Below are 26,661 nucleotides of genomic sequence, written 5' to 3'. Positions count from 1 at the left end.
TGTCCTGAGACCAAATCAAAAAAAAAAAACTAGGAGAAAAGAATGTTTGAAAATATTTTTAAAAATACCAAATAAGTCTGGAGTTCCCCCTAAAATGCCATTATTCTCCGATGACCAAATTGAATCTCAAATAAAACAGTTAAAATGAAATTTGAACCTCCCTTTTTATATATTATTTACTATTGATATCTCCTGTAACTGTAGGAACATTTTTTAATCAATGGAATATTTTAAATAGGCTAATAATATTTTTTATGCATTGAACATGTGTCCCACAACAACCCTGTTAGCATAACCTTTTTAGCTGGTAGAAGAAGAACAAAACAGTGAATCACATGAAACGCTGAAATTATCATCACCAAACAGTTTTCCAAAAGAATGGGTAAAGCAAAGCTATGTCTCCTCTCCTATTTTTCATATTTTCAGAACATTGTCAGCCTTGATTGTCTCACTCTACCTCATAATATCAGGATAAGACTAATTGTTTTTACTTTTTTCTTTCCTATTTTCCATCAGTAAGTTTTTCCTCTTGGTTAGCAGTAACAGCTAGCTAAATATCTAGCTTCTACTCCTGAGCAAAAACAAACATTAGCATGGACTAGCAACCCTGTTACTGTGATCAGAATAGGGTTAGCAAACAACAAATAAAACATGGAATAAAAATGGTACCATTGATGTGTAAGCTGAGCCAGTGAAGCCTTTGATAGTTTATTACCTATTACTGATGAATGGAAAATGAAGATAAAAAGCAATGGAGAGATAAGAGGGAAGTTTGAATAGATAGTATCAACCAGATAGTGTCAACAGGTTTGGTACCTGGGATTAGCATCAGAGTGGCTCCTCGTTGCTCTTCTTCCTGTCTGTGGTTCCTCCTCCTCTCAGTTGTAACTAATGTCGGATCCATTCACTGACTGCAGCAGCTGTTCAGGGTCTGATGGGTAGAAATGAGATAGCAGTCAGATAAAGTGAATGTTTGTACCGGGTGCTGGAGTTAGCATGCAGCTGGACCACGCTAGCTTGTTTCAGCAGCTCGCTGCGGTAACGTTACCGGCCACGTCTGTTTAACGGTAAGACTGGACGTTAACCTACCGGCAGAGACACTTTGATGCTCCGAGCTCGACCCGTGGCTGTCCTGTGAGGTTCGTATTCAGAAATTCTTACTCTCAACCGTTTCTTTCTTGACATTATCCGCAGCGTTAAATAAAGCTGTAACTTTAGCTCTTTGCTAACTTTTTGGCTGCTGCTGCTGCTATACGTCTGACGTCAGCTTTAAATTGCAAAGTTCAAAATGAAAAATTAGTAGTTTGACTCTTTCCTCTCAGTTTTTGACCCGAAACGGCAGAAAAAGGTCACACGTGAGTAGATATATTTTTTCCGAAAAGCTAATTTCTGCATTAAAAAGCCGCATTTTGTCCCCCTCTACTGGTGCCCTCTTAAATCAGAGCGTCTGTCCTGACCGGAAGAGAGTGCGCTCTAAAAAAATAAAAGTTCATCAACAGACTTGAAGTGTAATTGTCTTGAATAGTTTACAAATATTTTACCTATTTTCCTTGTTTTCCTAAATTGCAGAAAATACCTACTAAAATTACAGAATAAGGCTTTAATTTAGTAGTTAACTGTTGAAAACAAAACACCGGGCCAAATAGTATTATTTCACACATATCTGCTGATATTTGAAAGAAAAATGTTTGAAAACTGGTAAATTATTTTTAGAATGTTTTTTTTTTTTTTTTTTTTTTTTACAGAATTTCCCTTTTATTGTTAAATTGTAGATGATATTTAATGAAATCACATTGAAAAAAAGATAATTTACATGACTTAACCAAACTGGCCAAACTGTGCATAATCTCCCCATCACAAATCAGTGTTTTTCCAAATCATAAATTCTTCTTTTACAATGTGTTTTTCAGGCATATTTTCAGCACCACTGAAAACTGAAATATCTGACTTAAGCCCTTTTTGTTTGCAGTCTGAATGTAGCTCCAGTGACAGATTTTTTTCAGAAGTTGCTGCATAGAGTCTCATATTTTCAGCACCACTGTAGTATCACTGACAGAAAAATACTGACAGTGACAGGTCAGATTTAGATAATCTGTCATTAGTATTTAGTCAGAGTACTGAGCTGTGTTCAAAATCTGTAAGGATAGTAAAACTGAAACATGTAATCAATTGGTATTTAACCAATACATTAATTGGCAACTATTTTAAGTTATTTTTTAAGAAACAAAAAATGTCAAAATGTTCTGATTCTAACTTGTAAAATGTGAATTTTCTGGTTTCTTTTCTCCTCTGTGACAGTATTTAAGTATATTTGGGTTGTGAAGCAAACAAGGTCATATTAAACTTTAACATTTATTGACATGTTTCAAGATTTTCTGACATTTTATAGCCCAAACAGCTAATTGAATAAGTAAGAATATATGTCTGTGTAGGTTCTCATTCATCCAGGTCATGGTTATCCAAAGTAGTTTAAATCAATCCACTGGACTTTAAGAAAGTTCCTTGAAGACGTTCCACCTCTCATCCAAGAGGCTTCTTCAGTTCTGGTGGTGGTTGGTGTTGCCTCAGCTTTTAATTCTCTGTGAGGTGTGTCCAGGGCTATTATTACAACGACCGATGCCAAAACTCATCTGACTACGGCAGACTCGCAGACCACCACCGCTGTTCAGAGATGGCTTCTCTACTTTGACATGGATGGCTTCTTTCACTCCTCTCTCAAACCGTCTGTCCTCCCTGTCCAAAATCTGAACATTGGTGTCTTGAAATGAGTGTCTTTCTTCCTTAAGGTGAAGGAAGACTGCCACAATGTGTTGGATTCGGCAGTCTTCCATGTCAAAGTAGAGAAGCCATCTCTGAACGGGGGGGTGGGGGGTGGGGTGGGGGTGGTCTGCGGCATCATCTTTCGCCAATTTACAATCAGGCCCTTTCAAAACTCCCCAAAAGAACTACTCAGCAGACTCATGCTAATGACCACCATTAGCACACGAGGGCTCAGTGACATCTGTGCATTTCAACGACCCCCACCGATACTCACAACGACCATCGTTGAGTAGTCACATGAGATTTGGTATCGGTCGTTGGAATGATAGCCCTGGACACACCTCACAAAGGTTTAATAGCTGAGGCAACACCAACCACCACCAGAACTGAAGAAGCCTCTTGGATGAGAGGTGAAACGTCTTCAAGGAACTTTCTTAAAGTCCAGTGGATTTATTTAAACTACTTTGGATAAGTAAGATTATAATAACCTGAATATTCAGCAGTGAAAGTAGTCATTAGTTGCCGATTTACACAATGAAGTAAAGCTGATTGCTTTATGTCAGAATATTGGTTACAGGGACATGTACTTTTTTTTCTTCTCATCTCAGAAAGACTCCAGAGTTCTCTAGTTTCTGTCAATGCAAACTTATCACGATTCTATTATAGTATTTGTATTATCTGATAGTTATAATTTTCATTACTTGTACTCATTTGCACAGTTATTGCGTCCCCGTACAAACCCTTGATTTACTGTAAATAATTACTGTTGCCACACAAGAAGGCAGCTTTTATTGTTGTGAACTTTACAACCCACCTGCTGCTTTCTGTCCACAGAACTGCTCCTTGTGTTGAAACAAACACACTTTCATTGTATCAGGGGATATTAACAGTAACAAATAACAGATTATGCTATCTGTGTGTTTATTGTAATTATAGTGCTCTAATAGGATTTGTTATTAGTTTTTTTTTTTTATCAGGTTACTGAGAGAAGAAGACAACCATGGCTCCACACCCAGTGGTCCAGGCTATCATTGATCTCTCTGCAGGAGCCATAGGTAATTAATGAAATATGATAATAGCTTTATTAGTTTTGTACCTTTTTAAAGCAAAATGTCAATGTACTCTACAAAGCAAACATTAAAATACAGGGAAAACAAATTATATTAAAGAACAAAGTAAAATAACCACAAGGCAAAGAACAGCTACATTCTGCAAACAAACATTTTAAGGGTGTTCGCCATGTGTGATATTTAAATTCTGTGGCTTTTCTACTGCTTTAAATTTGCTTTGCCTGACGTAGAAGGACATTTTGATGACTCCTGTGTTTTTCCGGCTCGTTTCTCTCTGTTTCCATTGATGGCGCTCAGTGGAGTGCAGCCATGCAGCCTCGATTCTTATCTCTCTTCACAGCACGTTCACTTTGCTTTGTGCAAAGTGTGATTTTTTTATTTATTTTTTTCTTCCTGCAGTTTTGATAACAGCCACACTCTGTTAGTGTTAGATCGCTTCTGTTGCTGACTGTTTTCTCCTCCAAGGGGGAGCTGCATGTGTCTTCAGTGGGCAGCCGCTGGACACAGCAAAGGTGAAGATGCAGACCTTTCCCACGCTGTACCGGGGTTTCATCCACTGCGTCATGTCCACCTACAAACAGGTGGGTCTGCGTGGCCTCTACCAGGGCACCACGCCGGCGTTGATGGCCAATATCGCAGAGAACTCGGTGCTCTTCATGAGCTACGGCTTCTGCCAGCAGGTCATCCGCTTCACAGCCGGACTGCACAGTGAAGCTGTACTGAGGTAGGAAACGTGAACCAGGCTCTCCTCCTTATGAGAACAAACCAACCCTTGGAGTACATGCATGATCTCTCATTGCCTGATGTGCCTTCCCTGTCTGTTAGTGACATGCAGAAAGCCTGTGCCGGCTCAGTGGCGTCCATCTTCTCCTCGCTGGTGCTCTGCCCCACCGAGCTTGTCAAGTGTCGACTGCAAACCATGTATGAGATGGAGGCATCGGGCAAGATCGCAAAGAGCCAGAAGTAAGCGGGTTTTAAATGGTCACACATTCCTTCAGTTTTTTGACTGTGTGTTGCTTAATATCTAGCAGTTTTAATGAACCTCAAACTAGAATCTTTAACAAATGAAATGTAAGTTTTGTTTGCATGTATATCCATCCATCACTTATACATCGCTTATAGAGTCACGGGGGGGTCTGGAGTCTGTCCCAGGTGACTTAGGATGAAGGCAGGGTACGCCATGGATAGGTCACCAGTCTATCAGAGAGCTACATATAGAGACAAACAATCACACTCACATTCACACCTATGGACAGTTTAGTCACCAGTTAGCCTCAGCATGTTTTTAGACTGTGGGAGGAAGGCAGAGTACCCAGAGAAAACCCACAGATGCACAGTTAGAACACGCAAACTCCATGCAGAAAGACCCCAGGCCCAGGCCAGGACACAAACCAGGGATCTTCTAGCTGCAAGGTGAAAATGCTAACCACTAAGCCACTATGCAGCCCGATTAGGATTCAGAACAGGCAAAATAATCAAGTCTGCAACACAGTACAAACAGCTAACAGGATAAAGTCAGGGACACCGGAGGTCATACATCAAACTTCAGAAAGTTTACATCAGCCTTTAATCTAAGCTGCCTCCCTTCAGTATCAGACTAAAGAAGAGATAACTCACCATTATTCCTCCTCCTCCTCCGACGAGACCTCCCGTGTACTTCACATCCCAGCCAGGAAAGAACAAGATAATGTTACAAACTGAAATTTAGTCTATATTATATATGATTTAAATAATAGATATACAAACTGTAACTTCATATTTAAGAACAATTATTTTCGGTGTCTTTTGCATTGAAGTTTGTGTTTCAGTTCATATCACCTCCGAGCTCAGTCTGTGGCTTTACCAGTGATGACCTGCAATTTGGTTTTTAGGCAGAGTTTAGAACTAATAGTGTTAATAATATTGTTGATAAAAATATTGTTTCAGTGAAATAAGGTACTTCTTGACATGTTCATCTGTTTGTGCTGTTTTTGTGTCTGCTCTGTCTGAAGCTCTGTTTGGTCGGTGATGAAGTCCATCATGAAGAGCGAGGGACTTTTGGGCTTCTTCCAGGGTCTGACCCCCACTATAGCCAGAGAGGTTCCTGGCTACTTCTGCTTCTTCGGTGCCTACGAGGTCTGCCGCACCACCTTCGCAGACTACATGAAATGTGAAAAGGATGACATAGGTACTGTCGAAATATTCTCCCTGCATGAACACCGAGCAGAAAACTTTTTCTCCTGTTGAAAACACAGCCTCCAAATGTTCACTAAAGATGTCATCCCTTAGGCTCAGAGGAAAAGGCTCTTTATGCTATGCTGAAATTTAACATTCATGCAAAGATGATTTCATCCTTCAAGTATGTTTTGTGGTTCTGGAAAATTGAAAGAGTTACTAAAAAAAGTTAGAGGAGGTCATCTGAGTGAACAATGAATAAATGAGAATTCCATTTTCCTATGAATGAAGATGTCATGACCTTCTAAAATCTATTTTCCTTTCATTCATTTGTGATTGCCTTATTCTCACACATTTATCATGTCTAACCGGTTACTGTCAAAGGTGTGGCTCCGATCGTGTTCAGCGGTGGTTTCGGAGGAGCCTGTCTGTGGCTGGTGGTCTACCCTATGGATTGTGTCAAATCTCGGATCCAGGTCATGTCTATGACGGGCAGACAGCCGGGGTTTTTCAAGACCTTTGTGACCATCGCTCGTACTGAAGGTAAGCTTGAGTCGGGGGGGGTTGATGTTTTCTTTAGTTTGTTGTCATAGCAGTATTTATTTTGTAGTGATGTGCCACACCACTTATTGTCTTTTCTATCTAGTGACAAGTAAAACCCAGGCTGGCTTCCCTGATGCCAGTATAAATACTAAAACTTGTTGTGTCAGAAAAGCTCAACGTGTTCAAAAAGCAAATTAGAAAGTAGGTTATGCCCATTTTCTAGACACTTTGCAAGAGTTGCTGCTCTGAGAATGATCTAGAAACAACGGAAATATACAAGACTGATCAAGCTATGCTGAAAATCATCAATATGATTTGACAAGTATTTTAAATGTTTTGAACAGATTAGATACATAAAATATACCACATATGTCCCTCCTATTGAGACTTTAAAGTCTCACTCTTTATCATATCGTCATGGCATGAGTCCAAGACCACTGAAAATTCCTCAGAGAACTATAAAGTCAGAGCTTATGACCTTCTGAGCTGTAATGAGGCCTCTATGCCCATTAAAATAACATCCCCAACCCTCCGTGATGTGAGCTAGGTTGTTACAATATTCTGTCCAGCAGATGGATAATTAAGATGTGCGTATTTCTACAGTAATGCAGAGAATAACCCATCATTATACGGTCTTACACAGTTCAAGGATAAATATGCGGCAGAAAAGCTAAAGAAACGTTTTATTAAACTGATGCGAGGTAATTCTAGGGACTCAAATCTCACTCAAAACGGAAGTTAGAAGTTGCAGACCTAAGTTTTATACAGCTATTTATTGTGGAATTAATTTAGTTTATTACTTGTTTCTTAACCATGCTTCATTTTTGACATCAATTTAATTAGAACTGTTTTGTGGTTTAAAGAATTCAGGGAACTCCCACTGTATGAACATCACCACAGACGTGAAGCACTTCCCTACGGTCGGTGATGAATGTTGCCATAGCGACAGTTTCATCCTGTGTGTGGATGTTGACTCCTGTTACCAACTACTCGGCAATGAAAAACAGTCATCATAGCAGCACCTTAGTTTTCTGCTTCAAACCAGCTTCAGTAGTTTGATGTGATTGTGAGAGGTGGAGGGAGAAGTCCTTCTGATCACTGCGGTACTGTTTCCTCTGTCTAAACAAAAAATTGTGAATTGATTCCTAAAACTAAATTGTTGTGATCTGAAGTATCGATATTTCAATCTCTGTCTGCACACCATTTGTATTATGCATTCAGATTTCATAGTCAAAGCATTCTGGGTGAAAAACAAGAAAAGATGAGTGCCTTTTCTGTCTTCGGTCACACTCAGCTTTATTGTTTCTCGTGTTTAGGTGTGAGGGCGCTCTACTCCGGGCTCACTCCCACCATGGTGCGCACCTTCCCTGCTAACGGAGCGCTGTTCCTGGGTTATGAAGCCAGCCGGAAGCTCATGATGAAGCAGTTTGACAGCTAACCTGGTCCACATGCAGAGCACAAATGTAGAAGAAACGGTTGACTGGAAGAGAAGTATTTTAGCCATACACCCAAATGTGTGGGTATTAATAACACCCTACTCGGGTGTTATCCAACTGAAACTGCCACACTCCATGACTTTTAAACTGCAGCTACATTTTTTTATTTTTAGATCTGACTATTCTTTGTATTTAACACTCCAAAAAGCTTTTTGCCAACATGCAGTATTTGACAAACGGTAGTGAGCAACCGCTTTATGACAAACACTTGTTTATTGTTTTATGTCTACTTCAACAAAGTCATATCCGCACTCATTTCTTTATCTGCCAGGTAATGAGTTACATCCTTAACAGAAACACTCTGTTGGGTTGTGAGGTTATCTTTGACGCACAAACGCTTAAACTGCCCAGCTCGACGCATTACGACTTTATACAAAAATGTCAAGTGGCATATACTGACTCATTTAAGATGCCTAAAGCGCGTTGTGATGATGGCCTTTTAAATTATAGCATCCCTCAATGGGGAGTTTTGAGTCATATTTCAGTTTTGTCTGAGTAACAAAACATGCAGTTCTGCCAATAAATGTGTTCAAATATGTCTTTACATTTTAGAAATTTTACAGGCTTCAAAAGAAACGTCAAACCCAGACTACTTTGAGCCTGATATGTCTTATAAGTACTGTTTTTCAGCTGATGTTATTTTCCACTCCTGTTGTCACTCCTTCGAGAACCAGCATTTGCCTTTTGAAACTACTACATTTGCTCCCTTTTGTTGTGTTAATGTTTATTTTATGTACAGGGCAATGAGAAAATAACAGTTGCCATGTGACATTTGCACTCCTTGGAGACACTTCTGAAAAAAAACATTTTTTCCCCATTACTTGATCATTTGCATTCTTGTAGGTATTTTAGTCCAAAAATCTTGAGTTTTTAGATATTTATATAGATATAAGTGCTGATATTCATTGTACTAATACAATCTACATTAAAGGTGTCAGTGAAGGAAAGTGTTGTCTTGTATTTTTATAAACATAAACCCTCCTGTTGTCTTCTTGTATGAGCACTGAAAAGTATTGTTTCCTTGTCTGAAAAAAATCCAAAAATTCATCAAAAAAAATCCACAAATTTCTGAAAATTTGCAAAATCTCGAGGAAGAAAATTCAAATAATTCCTTAAGTTTCCCATAAAAGTTTCATTTAAAAAAAATCCCCCACATGTTGCAAGAAAATTCTTGTAAATATTTTCAAAAAATGATTAAGAATTTTCCCCAAAAAATCCTAAAAATAACTAAAGTGATTATGTATATATCAAGAAAACTTATATTTTCTTTAAGAACATTCATAAAAAAAATCTAGATTTTTTTTTGTGAACATTCTTAAGAAATAATTTCAACATTTTTTCCACCAAAAATGTTCAAAGATTTCCCGAAAATGTGGACATCAGAAGTTTCACTGTGAAAATATATTTTTCCCACAATTTCAAACTTTAAAACGGGACAATTTTGACCTGCAGAGTGACACGAGGGTTAATATAAGTACAATTAAACACAGTTCAAAAGTGTAGGGGCTGTTTTTAACACCATTTTTTTTAAAACCGGTCACCAAATAATTTCAAACACTGTGCACTTTCACAACATAACACTACATTGCATTCAAGATTCCTGTGATGGCTAATGTAATAAAATATGAAGCATGAAATACACACTTAAAAAATATAACAATCTATTATGAAGCAGAGACAATAGAAAAGAAAGGTGCAGTCAGGAACACTGTCTTCCTGCAGGGGGTGACAGTCGATTGTCAGGCTTACAGTACCTGGAAGTACAAAGATTGGAATTATTGTCAAGATTTTCTCTGCACATTTGAAAAGTGCATGGCCTCAGATATCCTAAATGTGGCAAAAACTGACTATTGAAGACCTGAGCTAAGCTTCATCTCACCCCTTTGGCATTGCAGGTTCCACACAGGCAGCCGAAGAGCCCGTTGATCATCTGAATTAGACAGAAAATCACCTGCAGGCAGCTTGTGATCGCCAGAGTGCTGAACAAGCCAATGTTAAACTGCACAACGTCCTTAGGCTCTTTGCATGTCCTCCACGAAGAGCTGTCACTCAGGTATTTGCCATCACTGTGCAAAAAGAGGAGCTTTGTGAGTGGCCAGGACTTTAGAAACTGAACACACATCACCAGAAAGTTACTCACTCTCCTTTGAAAGGTGTTGACCAGAACACAATGTCTTTGCAGAGGGGCCCGTTCTGCAAACCGAGCGCTGCCACGACCAAACTGTACAGAGCTCCAGCCACACCCACGGCAGCAAACGCAATTGATAAGAACATCTGCACAGGTTGGAGGATAATTAAAAGTCAGGAACATTTCTGCTGCAGCGTAAAGAGACAGGCTCATATTTTATCCCATTCTGTTTATAAGTGAAGCATTTCAGTGTTTACGGAGGAGCAGGATCTTGGATGTCCACTAATAGTTCTGTCATGATAACTGCAGGCTAAAGCAAACACGCTGAAACAAGTTGGTCGCTGCTTGGAGACTTTTTCTACTTCTGAAGCAGGCTTCCCGCTGTTATCACAACCGCCAGAAGCAAATTCATTATCAGGAATGCATTTTTAATCTTGATGTTATTGAAGAGAGAGGACCAACATGCGCAAGCGTTCTGCATGTGACTTGAACTTTAAATATTCTTTTTGAATCAAGAAAGAAAGAAAACAAGTAAAATGTCAAAAAGGTTTGACCTCTAAAGCAGGAACCAATAAAGACATGTGTACCGTTGATGTTCTGACAGTTTGCTAATTCAGAATTGCACATCTACAATCTAGATGTTGTGCAATGACTTTGTGATGCAGCAGCTTTATCTTACGTAGAAATCTGCAAAAAATGTACATCCACTAAAGGCATTTTTAAGGTCTTGATTCAATGAGTTGTGAACTGTGATCATGTTTCTGTGACATTCAATATTTTTCCATCAGCTATTTTTATTTCCACTGGCTTGTGTTTTCTTTAACTGCTTCCTGGCAGTCTACAGATTACAAATGTAGTTTCATGCGCAGTAGCGTAGTCAGTATGTAGTTTCCGTTCCTCATCATTTAAACAGAAGCACCTGAAACATCTCCTTGCACTCAGGACTGACTCACCCCACAGCGGTTTCCACAGCAGCCCTGGGTTCCAGTCAAATGAATGTAAAGTGCTGGTAGCAACACCTGTAGCAGGACACATGAGTTTACAGTACGTTATTCGATTCAGTTCAGCAACATGACTTAATCTTAATAACGCAGTGCTAATTGGCAAGAGACTGCACATTGCATACATTTTCAAACTCCAAAATAAAGTTGAGTTGAATGGAAGACAATGCCCCTGATAATTTCTTAACACACGCCCTGATTGTTCTCAAACTGGGTGTGATAGTGGACAAGTGGTTCCTCTACATGTTGAAAGTGAATATGTTGATGTACAGAGGAAATACAGCACTCCAAACGCAGAATTATATCAATCAAAAATGGCAAATATGAGGGTGATCTGTGATGAATGTATTCTTTTAGACAGCTTTGGCTTGGATAGTCCCAGAAATACCAAGCAAGGGTTTGCTGAAAAGAAGCAGACTCCAGTAAGATAAGAAATTGTGGCATGTACAGTCAGCAGTCTGCATTATAAACTGTACTGTGTACTACAGTAAAAAACTTTGGGACACATTGCAGAAGGACGATTTTGCATCACATACATGAGAAAGTTTGAGGTTTTGTTCCAGGAGAGTTTCATACAGCGTAAAATAGACCTTAAAGCACAAATGTAGCACTCAGAAACCTAAAATAGAGTGATCACACAATATTTTTTAGTTTTTCATGTGTATGTAGGCTCCATGTAACATTTGAGGAATTTCCAGCGGCTCCTGGTCCAGAATCCGACTTTTCAGCAACAGAGCAGAGAGAAGATAACTCACCAGTACACCTCCTCCAACGAGGCCTCCCATGTATTTCACCTCCTCGGTTATATGTCCATCTTTGGCGTATTTGACGTCCCCGCCAGGAAAGAACAGCACGATGTTACAGATGATGGATATGACCGCTAAAGGGTACAGGCTGACCGCAATGAAACGGGAACACCTTCCTGTGCACATGTTGGCGGAGAGAGAAAAACCTGTGGACTGCTGAAAGAAGTTTTTTTTATCTAAGATGAAATTTCCTGTTCGCAGACAGAGGTTCCACTTGAAACTGACCCCAAAGAGGTAAATGCATTTACAATGGGAAGGGAAACTAAGGGGAGTGATGGGAGGATGTGGGAGGTGTTCTGACAATCTGATAACATGGACAAACAGCCTGGGATAGGCTGCAGAGGCATATATGAGTCACCACTTGGTAACTCCGAGAGACAGCGCTTGCTTTGTTGACTTATTAGAGGCAATGTGGACATTTTATGGTAAAAGGCATGACTGTGTTCGGGTCACATGAGTCAGACATGCAGTTTGTTAATCCTATCACCACGACATACTTATGTTTAACTGAGTGATGAAACCTCTAAGAGTTTGTCATATGTTGCTGTAATATATTTGGTGCTACTGGGTTAGCTTCAGTGTGTTGTTTGAAGTCCACTTATCCCTTCTGGTATTTTGGTGGCATACTGGCATTTTAACTGCAGGATCACAGCATGGTTGGACTTCAGACTTGTGGCAGCGCTCTAAACGGAGCCAGTACAATGTGTCATTGACATCCACTGCAAACCTGCAAACCACTGATAAATGACCACACTCTGGATGGTTAAACACTGACTGGACACTGCATTTTTAGTTTCTCCAATGAGCAATGGAAAAACTGTTTTTTTATGAGGTTTCTTCAGAAAACTGGAGAAAGAATTGGAATTTCGGGGGAACTAAGATAAAGAAGTCATGCTTCCCAAAACACACATGGTCTCTGAGCAACACTGGGGTGTTGCAGGGATTGTAGGTTAATCATTGAGCAGTTGTAATTGTGAACAGTATTCTGACGAATCTCAGTTCTCCTTTATCACCGGATGAACATTATTCATATTTAAGGGTGGTGTGAGTTTAAAAATATTACTTTGAGGGCTATTTTCTTTAATCCTTTTCTCTTTTCCTACATTTTACAGCCATCAGAGCAGAGCAGAGCAGATAGAATTTTCCTTTTTCTCTTTTGAAGCAGTTTGAAGTTTGCAATCACATCAGAAGTATAAATAAATCTATTGAACATTAAGAAATGACTGTGCTTAAGGAAGAAACTAAGATATAGATTATCATTTGCTTTTATTTCAGATGTCACTGCATGAAAATGGCATACAGTAATGCTGTGTTAACAAAACACAACACAGATCAGTAGCAGTGGATCCAAGGGCGTCAGTTTGTTTTTAAAAGTGGGGGGGATGGAGACCACAGCCATTGTCAGATGGAAATGCACACCCTGGGTGGCGTGCTGGGTAATCGGGAACACCGGGGATATTATTGTTTATAATAATAATAATAATAATAATAATAATAATAATAATAATGCTTTAAGTCATGGGTCTCAAACTCGTGGGCCAACTGCAGCCCATTGGACGATATTTTGTGGGCCTCTACTTGAGATCAAAGTTTAGCATTGGTGCGAAACGCCTGCTTTTCTCATATGCTTCCGTGTCGTTGGTAAGACAGCACTTTGAGAAAATGTCGAAGAACGGCGGCAAAATGCCACAGGCTGGGCTCAAACTCACAACCACCACACCAAAGGCAGAGGCTCAACCTGTTGAGCTACCAGTACATACCAGTGGAGAGGTCCGTGGGCTGCTATAATACTAATTCTCCCGGGCCGAAATTTTGCCCCTGCACGCCTCTGGTCGGAGCTTCCACTTGGCACGGGCGCAAATTTAGCATCAGCACGTTTTTTTTTATAACCTCACGAAGGTGTGCCGCGTGTCTGTGCAACTCTCGGCCGAGTGCGGATGGTGCGTTCAGGAGCGTCGGAATTTTCTATACTGCTGAAAATAACTGGGTTTACAACGGCTTACATGTGAAGAATTTGAATGTGTTGGAGACAAAATGGCCCCTGACAAAAAGTGCGTGTGGGTGGGTGGGGGGGCACATCCCCACCGTCCCCCCTTAAACTGACGCTTATGAGTGGATCAGCGGCTTATTTTTGAAATTAGCTTATTTCAAATTGACTGTTAAATTAGAAATGATTTTTTTAACATTGTGATGTAAAAAATAAACTGTTAATAAAAATGATAAGATCCCAGTTGTGGTGCAAAAATAATATGGAAAAAATAATCATCTAATTAAAACACTGTCATTAAAATCATATAATAATTTTTCTATCACAATTTTTTTTTACTCCTTAAAATTCTGTCTTTGCCACAAAATCCAGTGTTGGTCGGATTTTAATCCTAATGGTATCTTCTATATATGCATGTATGAAAGATATTTCTTGCTAAACAAATATTTGACAATTATTACTAATTGCATGTAAATTCCACTGTTAAAAATATATTTGCAATAATAAACCTGAATTCAAAGAGTTTCAGTTGTTAAATAAAAAGGAAATGTTTGTGGAATTATAACAATTTTTCAAATTTGCAATTTTTTAACAGTGTTTTCATTTCTTTTTTTTTTAAAGCAGCATTTACTTATTTATTTGTTTTTTCTTACTCCTACAAGGAATGCGGCGGAGTTAAGTGACGATCAGTGTCTGTCTGTCTGTCTGTCTGTGTGCAACATTATTCAACAACAGACCAACAGATACGGATGAAATTTACAGGGAGGGTTGGAACTGACACAAGGACCAACTGATTAGATTTTGGCAGTGATGTAGCTTATAGTCTGGATCCATGGATTTGTTAAAGATTTCTGTACCATTACAAGACAGTGGCACAGCGTCACTGTAACCATGACAACAAGTGGACGTTAGCTGAATGCTGATGTTCACATGATGCCAATCCTACTGCAAATCCACCGTTAAGGACTTATCTTGACTTTTCCGTCGGAAATGATACAACGATACAATGATGAGCAGCCTTGGAGGAGTACTGCACTCTCTGAGGGCTTTTATTTTTTTTGGTATTCACAGTTGCGGGCTTTTAACGTTATTTCACATTAAACAAATAAACTAGCATTCTATTTCTGTAATTTTCTTAATATTGTATTTCAAAAATATGCAAAAAAATCTGTTAAAAGGAGTAATCCTGTTTTTAAACTGTGTACTCCTTTCACAGAATACCATAATGCATTGTGACAGCTTGAAGCATCTGGAAATACGCATGAAGTGTTTTATGCAAATACAGGCAGGAACATTTCTCTCATACTTCCAGCAGAGAGAACCATCTTGTGGCATGAATGCAAATGATCAAACACCTCCTGATCAGGAACTTATGCGTGCTGTAAGTACAGAAAACAGAGAACAATAGAACAAATGAAATGGGGAACTGAAGTTAAGACACTCTCAAATTGCACAGCTTATGTGGCGCATGTGCATTTCACCTGTTTGTTGAAGCAGGTTCCGCAGAGGCATCCGAAGAGGCCGTTGATCATCTGAATGGCGCAGAGCAACCCCTGCACACTGCTGGCTGCCAGCAGAGTGACGAACAGCCCTATGTTGAACTGCACCACGTTCTTTGGCTCTTGGCACATGCTCCACAACTTGTAGTCATTCACGTAGGTGAAATTGCTGCGTAAATAAAGAGGCTTATGAATGAGCAGGACTCCATCGCGTTAATGAGTCATCAGGAGGCTGCTCCTGCTTGTCACCTGTTTAGAAAAGGTCGAGTCCATTCTGCACCGTTGCGACAGAGGGGCCCGTTGGCCAAGCCCTTCAAGGCCACAATGAAGCTGTACAGGGCTCCAAGCACACCCATTGCAGCGAACACAATGGAAAAGAACATCTGCCAAAGTAGAGACGTGAAAACCAAAGTTCACAGATATTCATCTCCCAGAATTCTGAGCCATTCTTACATATTTTTCCTTCCTTCTACTGACATATTTTTGACCCTCGTGTTGTCCTGCGGGTCAGAAGTGACCTGTGTTAAAGTTTGAAAATGTGGGGAAAAAAGTACTTTCACTGTGAAACTTCTGAAACTTCATTTTGGTGGAAAAAAGAAATGTTAAGTAAAAATATATATTACAAGTTTTCCTGATATGTATGAAATCACTTTTTTAATTTTTTTTGGGAAGATTTTTACTCATTTTTTGAAAATATTTACAAAAAAAAATCTTGATAAATTTGGTGGATTTTTAAAAAAATACATCTTTTAAGGAATTATTGAGTTTTGCAAGTTTTCAGAAATTTGGGGAATTTTTGATGCAGTTATTAAAGGCAAAGAGATTTAACATGTTTTTGTCAAATTGTGACCCTGTAAATGCATACACAAATAACAAAACACATACAACAACATGGATTGTATTCTCGTTATTTCTCCCTTTATTGTACAAAAACAAATCTAACTCTGTTTATTTAAATATTTCACGTGATAATTATTATTTGATTACTTTAAACCTGTTTTCAAAAAGCCCTTTCTCTGGTTCTCAACCTAAAAAAACAGAAGCATCCTCTGATGTATTTGCATCATCCGTCTCAAGTGTTGCGCAATAATCATGCACCACTACACTGCATATTTTCATCCCCTCTTTTTTTAGCCGAGTGATTTTCAGCTTGACTGGCCACCAGTAAACACCTGAATTTAGCTGAGTGTGACAGTTCTTCTTGAACTTGGAAATTATAGTTTGACTCTTTCCTTCACCTTTACCTGAGCTCCTGAAATTAATTACTTGTGACTGACTCACCCCGCAGCGATTTCCACAGCAGCCGCCTTCTTCTCCAGTCAGTTGAATGTACAGAGCTGGGATCAGCATCTGTGGTGGTGCACAGTGGTTGACGGGGGATTAGATGGAGCATCAGCATGAAGCGGGTTCAAAGTAGGCCGCAAATTAGGAAAAACAATTCGGTAACTGTGTAAAATAGGCCTCATACATAATGCAAGTGTTTCTAGATTGAGAGAATTGCAGATTTTTACCAAAACACAACATTAGAATTCAGAACAGGCAAAAATAATCAAGTCTGTAACACAGCACAAACAGCTCACAGTGTACAGCCAGTGTTTCCACTTTCACCTGAAGTCATACATCATACTTCAGAAAGTTTACATCAGCCTTTAATCTAAGCTGTCACCCTTCAGTATCATGGTAAAGAAGAGATAACTCACCAATATCCCTCCTCCGAGGAGACCCCCCATGTACTTCACCTCCTCTGTAATATGTCCATCTTTGGCGTACTTTACATCCCAGCCGGGAAAGAACAAGATAATGTTGCAGATGATGGATAGAAACACCAACGGATACAGAGTAACAGCGATGCAACGGGCACATTTTCCAGTGCACATGTTGTCAGAGAGAGAAACTAACCGACTGCTGTGGAAGCTGGTGTTCAGTAGGTTTTTATCTCAGACTAAACTTCCTGTTCTCAGAGAAAAACTAAACCAAAAATAGCTAGAAATGAATTTGTACAGGCAGCTTAATAATATTCATGATGGCAAACCAGTGGACTAATAAACCACGAAGGAGATGCTGTTACATGTATTCAAATAACATTTTGCATAGATTCTATTTGCTGGAGTAGTTTTGAACCACTGTACTTTGTACTCTCACTAATAGGAAGAAAAATGTATTGTTTACTTGTCTCAGTGTGGATTTTAACATGCAAGTTGTCCAACAAACTGGGGATCAAATTGTATATTTTTGAGTTCCTAGTTACATATTTAATATAAGAAAGATGTTATAAGTAAAGTGTCCTTCATACATTGCAACAATTAAGTTAGTCAGGCTAATTTGTATTTGGTCTACATACTGTCTAATATTGTAGGCTCCTAACCTTAATATTTAAATGATTGAGGTAAATTTACATAGATGAATGCATTATATTGCACATTCACTTTTATTTTATTTTTTGGTGCTTTTACACATTCAACTCTGTCTTGCCCTGTGAGATTGTATGTTTTTCCAAATCTTTTTTGTAGTCTATTTTATTGAATTTGAATTTTATCAGCTACAGTAATATAGTGTATATTTCTGAAATACAGTGCTTCTTTCTTACAATTTTACACAATCTCAAATATTATCATGAAATATTATGTGTATCAAAAGATGTGGCTGCATTAGACAGATACAAACTAATCCAAATTCTATTTTTTGTTTGCTGTTTACAAGAAAAACGAACAAAACTTAATTTTTGACACTTTCAATATATCAGTTCTCAACATTGTCAGTATCAAAGTCAGCAAAAAAACAGAACGTGTTCAAAACTGAACAAAAAATAAATAAACCATCACATCATCAAATTTTCTTTTGTATTTTTATGGAACCAATCAATTTTATGTCTATCTATCTATCTATCTATCTATCTATCTATCTATCTATCTATCTTGCTAATTGATCTTCAGACACAAATCATTCATTAATATGATCCCAGCAAAGTGTTTTATATCTTCAATATCAATCCAGTCTGAATTCATGGCGATATCTAAACATAGTGAATAGTAGCAGTAGCTGTGAATTCTTCAGTTTAATAACCCACACATTGATTTTTTCCCCCACAAAGATTGCAGATCCTCGTTGGCTGGTTTCAGATCAGTGTGTCTCTCTCAGGTCAGACAGAGTCTGCGGCCTCTGCTGTAAATATTGGGGAACCTTTGGACCACTCCCTCTGTTCCCGAGGCTCTCTGCTGCCTACAGACCAGCCATGGCCACGTCTCCGCTCAGAGACTTCCTCGTTACCTATTTAATGCCAGAAAAGTGCTACGACGAGATTTTCGTCCGCTTAAATTGGCACGGTGAGGACTGCGCTTGAGAAACTTCGGTGTTTGCGGGTGAAATGTCGCGTAAAACGTGTCCAGATGTGCGGAACGCAATGGAGGATGTTCTGTTCGTAAACTCTCACGATGGAGCCCTGAAGCACAGATATGCGGGCTGTGCTTTGTTATTCTTACAAAGTCCTGCTTTAGGCTGTCTGCTGCGGTCTAATACTGCCCATTTATCTTCTAGTGCCCTGCCTGAAGTTTGTACTAAACAAAGCTGTCGGAATTTGGATCATATTGGACACATTCCTGGGTAAGACTGCAAATCTGCCTGATTGAATCATGCAACTAACAAACACGGCCGCTATGGTTATGCAGTAGTTTTCCTCCTGACATGCCTAATGAGACCCATGAGATCACATTAGCATCACTGATTAACCTGCTGTCATATCACTCATGTGTCTTTACACTGTAACGATTGTGTGTAATGATTAAATTAGGATCCAAATACCTCCAAGGACCTACCAGGCAGGACTAACTGCTGAACCAGTGTGTAGATAACTAGGAGAACATCTGGCCTGGTGATAAAGCTGCTGCATTACTAAGCCATCCATATGCAGATGGAAGCTGAATCACGCCAGGTTTGGATATTTAATGTGAACATTAGAAATGCGTTTTTCCATATAGAGTTTTTGTACTAGATATAAATCACAGCTTACTGCATGTTGTCATGCAGACTGGCTACAGGGGTGACAAATTGAAAGAAAAAGCTAGACTCTTGACCACTACAGTGACTTCTCAGTCTAGTACAGGGATGTCAAACTCATTTTAGTTCAAGGAGCCACTTTTAGACAGATTTGATCTCAATTAGGCCAGACCAGTAAAATCACAGCATAATGACCTATAAATAACAACAACTCCAAATTTTTCCTTTGTTTCAGTGCAAACATGCTCACATTTAAGGAAAATCTTTTTACAAAACATTGTGAACAACCTCCAGTTTCAACACTATTATGCCCCAGTTTTTCATTTACAACGTACAGATCACACTGGACCTACAACGGCACAAGACATTTAGTCACAGGTATCGATATAGTATTTTACTTTATGATCCAAATGACAAAATTCAGACAAAAATAAGAGAGCAAAAACAAGACAAAATACTAGAAAAATGACACAAAATGACAAAAACGAGAAGCAAAATGAAACAACACAAAATAAAACAAAAAAGAGACAAAAAATTAGAAAAAAATGTACAGGGACAAAAAAATGAGAAACAACACAAATGAGACTAAAAAGACACAAAATGATACACAAAACAACAAATATAGCAAAACAAAAAAATGACAAAACTAAGACAAAAAAACACAAATGAGACAAAAAGGAAACACAAAACGACAAAAACATGCCACAAACAACAAAAATGAGACACAAAATGGTCTAGAAATTATTTTAAAATTCTAGTATTACAAATTTAAAATTTCCAGGTAATATCTTCTCTGTAATTTTTTACACTTCACAAAGTCCGGATTGGACCTTCTGGCGGGCCAGTTTTGGCCCGCGGGCTGCATGTTTGACACCCCTGATCTAGTGGCTGTCTTATGCAGTTGGAGGTATTTTGCCTTCATGGTTTGAGTTCACTGATCGTTGCAGATCAACAGAATCTTGTTCTGAGAGGTCGCCTTTACCCTGTGACGAAACATTTCTGTCCTGATGGCAGTGGCCTCTTCCAAGAGACACCTCCTCCATCCACAAGGAACAAGAATTCACTGAGTGTTATGATTATGATTATTTCCTTTCCTATATCCAGTTGGCTACACAGTCTTCAAAGGTTTATTGCAGTTGGAGAGGGAAACTAGGGAAAGGAATCCAGTGGTGATAAAACCATTGTAAATGAATGGGAGAGGGAGAAAACAATGGATATACAATGCAAGCAAAACAGAAAATGACACTAAAAGGTTTGATGAGAGTGAAAATGACATGAACCATATGCTTTGGCCTTCACAGCCCCAGATCTTAACCCGTTTGTACACCTATCAGAAATTTTGAACAGCTCTCTGCACCACCATAATTCTAACACTAAAAGAAGTCATGTATTTGTAAGAATGCTGTTAGAGTTCCAGATACCTGAAAAAAATAATGCTAAAGAGCACTGAAGCTCTTCTGGTGACACATAGTGGTCCAACACCTCACTATGACACTTTATGTTTTTGTTTTTCTTTCTTGAATTTGTCGCCTGACTCCTCTGTGTGATAACAAATTTCCCCTCATCGTCTGTCGTTTCTCTGCAGCGCAGCTGCCTCAGCTGCTGAAGATACTGTGGAGCAGAAGTGCAGAAGGTCTGAGTCTGATCTCTGTCCTGCTGCAACTTTATGCTTTCTCATGTCCTGTCGTGTATGCCATCGCCAACAACTTCCCACTCTTGTAAGTACTTATCAACCAGACAATAAAGAAGACCACACTGTTCTGGTATTCCTTACTTCAGTGATGCTGAACGACTGCGCTAGAATGCATTACATCTGTCAGTTTAAATAACAGGTTGTTCCAGTTTCCTTATGCTTTAACACTCATGTCGTCCTGTGGGTCAAATTGACCCGTTTTAAAGTTTGAAAATGTGGAATATATATATATATTTTTACAGTGAAACTTCTGATGTCCACATTTTCAACATTTTTGGGAAATCTTTGAACATTTTTTGGTGGAAAAAAGAAATGTTAAAAATGTTTCTAAAGAATCTTAAGGACTGATATATATGTAGTCACTTTTGACATTTTTAGGATTTTTTGGAAGATTTTTACTCAATTTTTGAAAATATTTAGCAGAATTTTCTTGCTAAATTTGGGGGATTTTTTTGAATAAAACTTTCAAGGAATTATTGGAATTTTCTTCCTGAAAGTTTTGCAAATTTTCAGAAATTTTGGGATTTTTTTTTTCAAACAAGGAAACAATATTTTTTTGGTGCCCGTAAATGAAGACAGCAGGAGGGTTAATGTACAACTCACTTGCTATTTTCACAAGCAAGTGGACAAGCATTCATTACATATAGACATATTCACTCTGCACACCTCAACAGAAGTGTGTTGAGTTCAAAGGCTATGGGTCTAAACACAGCAGCAATTTCTGTCTGTCTTAGTAGAGAATGTTTTTCTGTTTGGAAGCTGTAAAACGGAATAATCTATTTATTATCAACCTTTTAATCGATCTGCTCTACAGTGCCTGGGCAGAGAGGCTCTTCACGTTGGCCCAGACAGCAGCGATTATCTTCCTCATCCTGCATTATCGGGGTGACACTCTCACAGGTTAGCAAACATGTCTGCAGCATTTTTTGATTTGCAAATGTAAACTATGACAATTTATCTCTAAGTGCTTTGACTTCCCTGTTTGTGGCTCTCGGCCCAGTTCTTCTGAGAAAGTAGAAATCGCTCTTTAGGTTCATGCTTGAAAATGGCCTAAAACAGCTGCAGGATTCAGCAGAAATGCATTTGTTGTATTTCGTGTATTTTTTTTTGCATTGATTAGTAGAGATGTGATGGTCGAGAGGGAGAATTTTCATTAATATTCTTATGAATTAATTAAGCTATATCATTCATCACTCTGTGGCCGCCATTTTTATCTTCATTGTATGCTTTCAGTACCTGTGTGGATTCAGTGTATTTAAAATTAAATATATGTATTTTTAGCAAAAATTGTAGTTGAAGCTGTCATAAATATTAAAGCATATGTTCATTATTAACACAGAAGTAACAAACTGTATTTTTTACATGTAATAAATGCAGAAATTGCCATGTTACTTGTTATAAATATTGCAGCATGTTTCCATTATCAGCACAACAATCTCTACATTTAACTGTGAAAAACTGTATTTTTTTTGAGAATTAAATGCAAAAAATACAGTATTGTTATACATCTTCTGGCATTTTTACATTAATAACTGTGCAGGAGTTGGGAAATGTAATTTTTCAAGTGGAAAAAAACACACACTTTTCTCCTGATTAACGTATTTACGGTGATTCATTGTTATATAAACCGCATCAAACTGTTTCAGAGTTTACAGATTTTTACCTTCATGGTTTGACATTTTTTACAGTGTACCTCCCACTGATGGGACTATCAGCTGTCTAAATCTCTTGTGGTGCATGTCAGTGATGAAGTTACATTTAGGAAACACAATGATGATGATGAAGGATTAGAAACAGAATACTAAAACATGTCTTATGTTATGCCTCTCTCATCTAATCTTCTGCTGAATGTGGAACATGCTTTATCAGGTATCGGCTAAAGCACGTAGATTAAAACAACTCTCACATACTTGTTTAACTTTTGCTCATTGCTTTCCTGCAGCACCCCCTTCTGGTGTCTCGACTCAAAACCGTTCAACAGATAATTTTGTTGGAACAGAGAGATGGTTTTATTCTTTTTTTAGAGGTTAAAATGATTGTTTAAACCTTGAGTTTTAAGTTTTGTCAAACAATTGTTGATTTCATACGTAACATTTTTGTTTACAAATGATTTTTTGTTTCTTGTGGAGCGTTCAGATTTCAAATATTTTTTGCATTTTATATCATTTATCTGGCAGGAGTGCTGCTCCTCTCTGGTTTCAGTGGTCTTGTGTTCCTCCTGGGCTCATGTGCATCTGCAGCAGTCGTCTCAGTGATTCAATCCTCCAGTCTGGCAGCTTTAATTGCAAGCAAGGTAGCAACTCACTGGCATAAATGTGTTTAGAGCTTCATTTCTGAGCTTGTTCGTCATTACTGTAAAGTGATTACGCAAAGTAAGAATGCATCTTTATCAGAGGGGAGTGACTTTAGTGCTGGATTGGCTGTTTCCAGGTTTTCCAGACCATAACCAACCACCAGAACGGCCACACAGGTCAGCTGTCCACCCTGTCAGTGCTGCTATCATGGGCCGGGTCTCTGGGTGTTGTCTTTACTTCTCTACAGGTATGCAGTCAGGGATTACACACACAGCTGCAGATTTGACACTAATTTGTAACTGTTGTCTTCACTAACTGATTTTAAAACCTTTTCTTGTAGGAAACTGGGGGCTTTCTTGCTACTCTGTCACGCATACTGTCGGCCGGTCTCAGCTGTGTCCTGCTGGTCCAGGTCTTCTGCTACAGCAGCAGCACCGCCGCCAAGGCAAAGAAGACGGAGTAGAGATGGACGGTGGTGACAAAGAAACACATCACATCCACATCCTTTCTGGCATGAGACTGTTTTGTGATTCTGTGCAGGATGCTGGGGTTTTCCAGTGTAACGGTAAAGTGGCTGTAAATGTTTACAGGGTGTTTTTATACCAGTAAGCCTGATCGGTACTTTGAGCTCTAAGTTAAAACGACTCATGTGCTGTGCGTCTGTGAAAATAAGAGCTGTTTTTTGTCATGCTTTTATGCTAACTTTACATTTTATTGGTGCAATTACTTCCCAATTGTTGCGAAGGTAATGGAATGAGAAGTCTTTTGGTGCCCTCTAGTGATGTAAATGGGAATTACTTTACTGTCAGGGGAAACAGGCTTTCTTGGGAATACTTGGGAATTCTGATATCAGTATAGTGGCATATATTGTTTGTATGCATGTTGGAGTTATTTTGAAAAGGGAAATATTGTGAGGGTCATTGTTCATAAATTTTACAGCCGTTTACTTTGCAAAGTAGTTAGCAACTAGCCATGAAGACCAAGTTTGGCTCTGCACCTCTGTCTGCTCAGCTGTGATGCATTCTCTGCTACATGTGCTGCAGAGTGTCAGATATTCCAATTTACCCCCCATTCCTCTGTCTTGGTGGCCTCCCTCACTCATCTCCTTCTTGTACAGTCACTTAGGGCGGCCTGCTCTCGGCATGGACTATATCCCTTCCATTTCTTAATGATGAATTTAACTGTACTCCAAGAGATATTCAGTGACTTCCATCAGCTGACTGATGCTTTTCACTAACATTTTCATGGAGTTGCTTAGAGTATTCCTTTGTACTCACAATGTAGTTACCAGCAGGAGTACTAACTTATAAGTAACTGGAACTTCCAGACACTGGTGTCTTTATGCAACAGTCACTTGAGACACTTTCACTGCACTCAGATTATCTCTGTTTCTCTAATTATGTGACTTCTAGCACCAATAGCTGCACTTGTGTTGAATGTAGGTGAGTCACTTTAAAAGGCTGGATGCTTTTCACTTATTTTACATTTTAGAAATTGAATTATTACTCTGGCGAAATATGTTTTTACTTTGCATTTTAAAAAATCACCGTGATTGACTATTGAAAAGCTATGAAAACGTAAAAATTTCCAAAGGGGTGAGTATTGTTCACAAGCACTGAAAGACAGACATGTCTCCAAACATCTTCACAGGAATTTCAACGGTCTTTAAAGGCTTTGAACAGACTCTAAAAGACTTCACGAATTATTGCAGCAGGCACAATCAAACATATAACCTTTCAACGGATCTGGTGATATCAGTTAGCTTCTCCTCTATAGCTCATAAGGACTGCACTGCTTTGCTGGATTTACTGTTCACACTGCAGACTGGAAAAACGATCAAATCTGTTAGGTATTTTCAAAACTTTTTTGGGGGGAACTTTTGTGTAGACCTTCCTTTTTATTACGACACACTATCATTCATCATTTTGAATATTTTTAACATTAAGGCCTATGTACACAGCAGCATCTCATGTGTCCTTACTTTCATTTTCTGCTCAGTCACTTAGATTTGCTTTCGAAAAAAAAATCTTAATTGTTTTCATTGTGCATGCTTGCACCTTTTATGCTGCGCCTTGGTTCACATACAGACATACTGACATCAGATTTATAGAATCAGCCGTGCAGCAGCTTACTGGAGGAAAAGTGCTTTCGGTCATTCATTTTTCCTCACAGTCTGGAAGCCACAGTTGGCTGTAAGAACCTCTTCATGAAAACTCCCAGCTTCACTGCTGAGCTTCAACTATTTTAAGCCAACATGAACAACGTGTCCAGTGTCGCTCCGAATCCCTCCACGTATTTGTAGGAGCTCTGCTAAATACACATACTGCAACAAGGTTACTCGTTTGTCTGCAACAGAACACTGATTGTTGTCCCATATGAACAGTTGCCCTCTATAATGTATATTTTGCATTGACATTTTACGAATTTTGCTACATTAAAACATGTTATTTGAATTTATTAATACTGTGAATTACTGCAACTTCACTCGAAGCAATAGATGGAACTGTACGCGACAGAAAGCACACAGGATTAAAAAAAGTGTCACCTTCAGTCACCATTTACGTCAGGACTGTAGAATCTGTTTATCTGTGTGCAAATAACATCATCTACCTCCTACACTTTCCTCTGGGAGTCATGTTACACCTCAGTTTCACTCAGATGACTTTGTGAACGATAATATCAGATTTTCCTCGAGCAGCAGAGTGTCATAACGGCCGTTTCAGCACTGTGACATTCCTGAGTTTGGGTCAAGATGACCCGGCTGACATTAGTAAAGTTGTAAACAAAGTAAATCTTAAAGTGAAACGTCTCAGAGAAGCAAACTGAGCTCAGCAAAATGTTTCTTCAGCTTAGAGAAAACATGTTTTTGGACTGATTTCAAAAAGTTGGTATTTATTGCGCAATAATATGGGTTGAAACTCTCATCAGGCTCAATCCCACTTTGTGTTTGCATGCCAGACTAAGAAGTTGATAAGTTATCCTGACTGCCTATCAGCCTTATCATTCTTGTTTACACGTGTAATTACCATTCATACATGTGAACAGTCTTTAGCCTTTCAGTTCTGATGCATTCCTGTTCTGCCACCCAATAAATCCAAGTTGAAATGTGAAATCAGAGTCCTGCACTTTCTGTTCTCCATCAGCTGGTGGGGAAATTCATCAGTTGGTCAATTTTGAATGTAGTGGTGGGAAGATTACTGGCATTCTTCTAAATCTGAGGAAATGAGCCTCAAACCA

General features: G+C 38.8%; 4 protein-coding genes across 4 annotated transcripts; 2 read left to right on the top strand and 2 right to left on the bottom strand.

Moving 5' to 3' along the window:
* Positions 1-848: 848 nt before the first annotated feature.
* On the top strand, positions 849-8,970 carry slc25a15b (solute carrier family 25 member 15b). Its single transcript, XM_022188729.2, has 7 exons — positions 849-1,139; positions 3,738-3,815; positions 4,296-4,554; positions 4,656-4,793; positions 5,822-5,997; positions 6,369-6,527; positions 7,844-8,970. The coding sequence occupies exons 2-7, from the start codon at positions 3,761-3,763 to the stop codon at positions 7,963-7,965; spliced, it is 909 nt and encodes a 302-aa protein (XP_022044421.2). The 5' UTR covers positions 849-1,139; positions 3,738-3,760; the 3' UTR covers positions 7,966-8,970.
* A 560-nt stretch (positions 8,971-9,530) lies between these two features.
* tm4sf21a (transmembrane 4 L six family member 21a) lies at positions 9,531-12,210 on the bottom strand. The gene is made up of 5 exons (XM_022188224.2): positions 11,908-12,210; positions 11,105-11,170; positions 10,164-10,297; positions 9,903-10,089; positions 9,531-9,777 (listed from the first exon to the last, which is right to left on the bottom strand). The coding sequence occupies exons 1-5, from the start codon at positions 12,082-12,084 to the stop codon at positions 9,769-9,771; spliced, it is 573 nt and encodes a 190-aa protein (XP_022043916.2). The 5' UTR covers positions 12,085-12,210; the 3' UTR covers positions 9,531-9,768.
* A 2,771-nt stretch (positions 12,211-14,981) lies between these two features.
* LOC110946729 (transmembrane 4 L6 family member 4-like) lies at positions 14,982-17,386 on the bottom strand. The gene is made up of 5 exons (XM_022188235.2): positions 17,145-17,386; positions 16,726-16,794; positions 15,694-15,827; positions 15,427-15,613; positions 14,982-15,324 (listed from the first exon to the last, which is right to left on the bottom strand). Exons 1-5 carry the CDS (start codon positions 17,319-17,321, stop codon positions 15,316-15,318), a joined length of 576 nt encoding a protein of 191 aa, XP_022043927.1. The 5' UTR covers positions 17,322-17,386; the 3' UTR covers positions 14,982-15,315.
* Positions 17,387-18,587: 1,201 nt separating this feature from the next.
* On the top strand, positions 18,588-26,536 carry LOC110947541 (mannose-P-dolichol utilization defect 1 protein-like). Its single transcript, XM_022188920.2, has 7 exons — positions 18,588-18,767; positions 18,979-19,044; positions 21,023-21,155; positions 21,945-22,030; positions 23,308-23,423; positions 23,561-23,671; positions 23,765-26,536. Exons 1-7 carry the CDS (start codon positions 18,677-18,679, stop codon positions 23,885-23,887), a joined length of 726 nt encoding a protein of 241 aa, XP_022044612.2. The 5' UTR covers positions 18,588-18,676; the 3' UTR covers positions 23,888-26,536.
* The last annotated feature ends 125 nt before the right edge of the window (positions 26,537-26,661 follow it).

This window comes from Acanthochromis polyacanthus, chromosome 17 (assembly GCF_021347895.1).
Source record: "Acanthochromis polyacanthus isolate Apoly-LR-REF ecotype Palm Island chromosome 17, KAUST_Apoly_ChrSc, whole genome shotgun sequence".
NCBI classification, from domain to species: domain Eukaryota; kingdom Metazoa; phylum Chordata; class Actinopteri; family Pomacentridae; genus Acanthochromis; species Acanthochromis polyacanthus.
The sequence above is the reverse complement of the archived record's forward strand: the minus strand, read 5'-3'. Positions and strand labels throughout refer to the sequence as shown.

Excerpts from the sequence above, each read along its gene's own strand:
- slc25a15b (XM_022188729.2), top strand. The coding sequence starts at position 3,761 with ATGGCTCCACACCCAGTGGTCCAGGCTATCATTGATCTCTCTGCAGGA. Across the intron at positions 3,816-4,295 it reads TCTCTCTGCAGGAGCCATAG|GGGGAGCTGCATGTGTCTTC; the intron begins GTAATTAATGAA and ends TTCTCCTCCAAG. Across the intron at positions 4,555-4,655 it reads CACAGTGAAGCTGTACTGAG|TGACATGCAGAAAGCCTGTG; the intron begins GTAGGAAACGTG and ends CCTGTCTGTTAG.
- tm4sf21a (XM_022188224.2), bottom strand. The coding sequence starts at position 12,084 with ATGTGCACAGGAAGGTGTTCCCGTTTCATTGCGGTCAGCCTGTACCCT. Across the intron at positions 10,298-11,104 it reads GCTGTGGAAACCGCTGTGGG|ATGTTCTTATCAATTGCGTT; the intron begins GTGAGTCAGTCC and ends CAACCTGTGCAG. Across the intron at positions 10,090-10,163 it reads TCAACACCTTTCAAAGGAGA|TGATGGCAAATACCTGAGTG; the intron begins GTGAGTAACTTT and ends CTTTTTGCACAG.
- LOC110946729 (XM_022188235.2), bottom strand. The coding sequence starts at position 17,321 with ATGTGCACTGGAAAATGTGCCCGTTGCATCGCTGTTACTCTGTATCCG. Across the intron at positions 15,828-16,725 it reads GCTGTGGAAATCGCTGCGGG|ATGTTCTTTTCCATTGTGTT; the intron begins GTGAGTCAGTCA and ends CTACTTTGGCAG. Across the intron at positions 15,614-15,693 it reads ACTCGACCTTTTCTAAACAG|CAATTTCACCTACGTGAATG; the intron begins GTGACAAGCAGG and ends TTATTTACGCAG.
- LOC110947541 (XM_022188920.2), top strand. The coding sequence starts at position 18,677 with ATGGCCACGTCTCCGCTCAGAGACTTCCTCGTTACCTATTTAATGCCA. Across the intron at positions 19,045-21,022 it reads CATATTGGACACATTCCTGG|CGCAGCTGCCTCAGCTGCTG; the intron begins GTAAGACTGCAA and ends GTTTCTCTGCAG. Across the intron at positions 23,424-23,560 it reads CAGCTTTAATTGCAAGCAAG|GTTTTCCAGACCATAACCAA; the intron begins GTAGCAACTCAC and ends GGCTGTTTCCAG.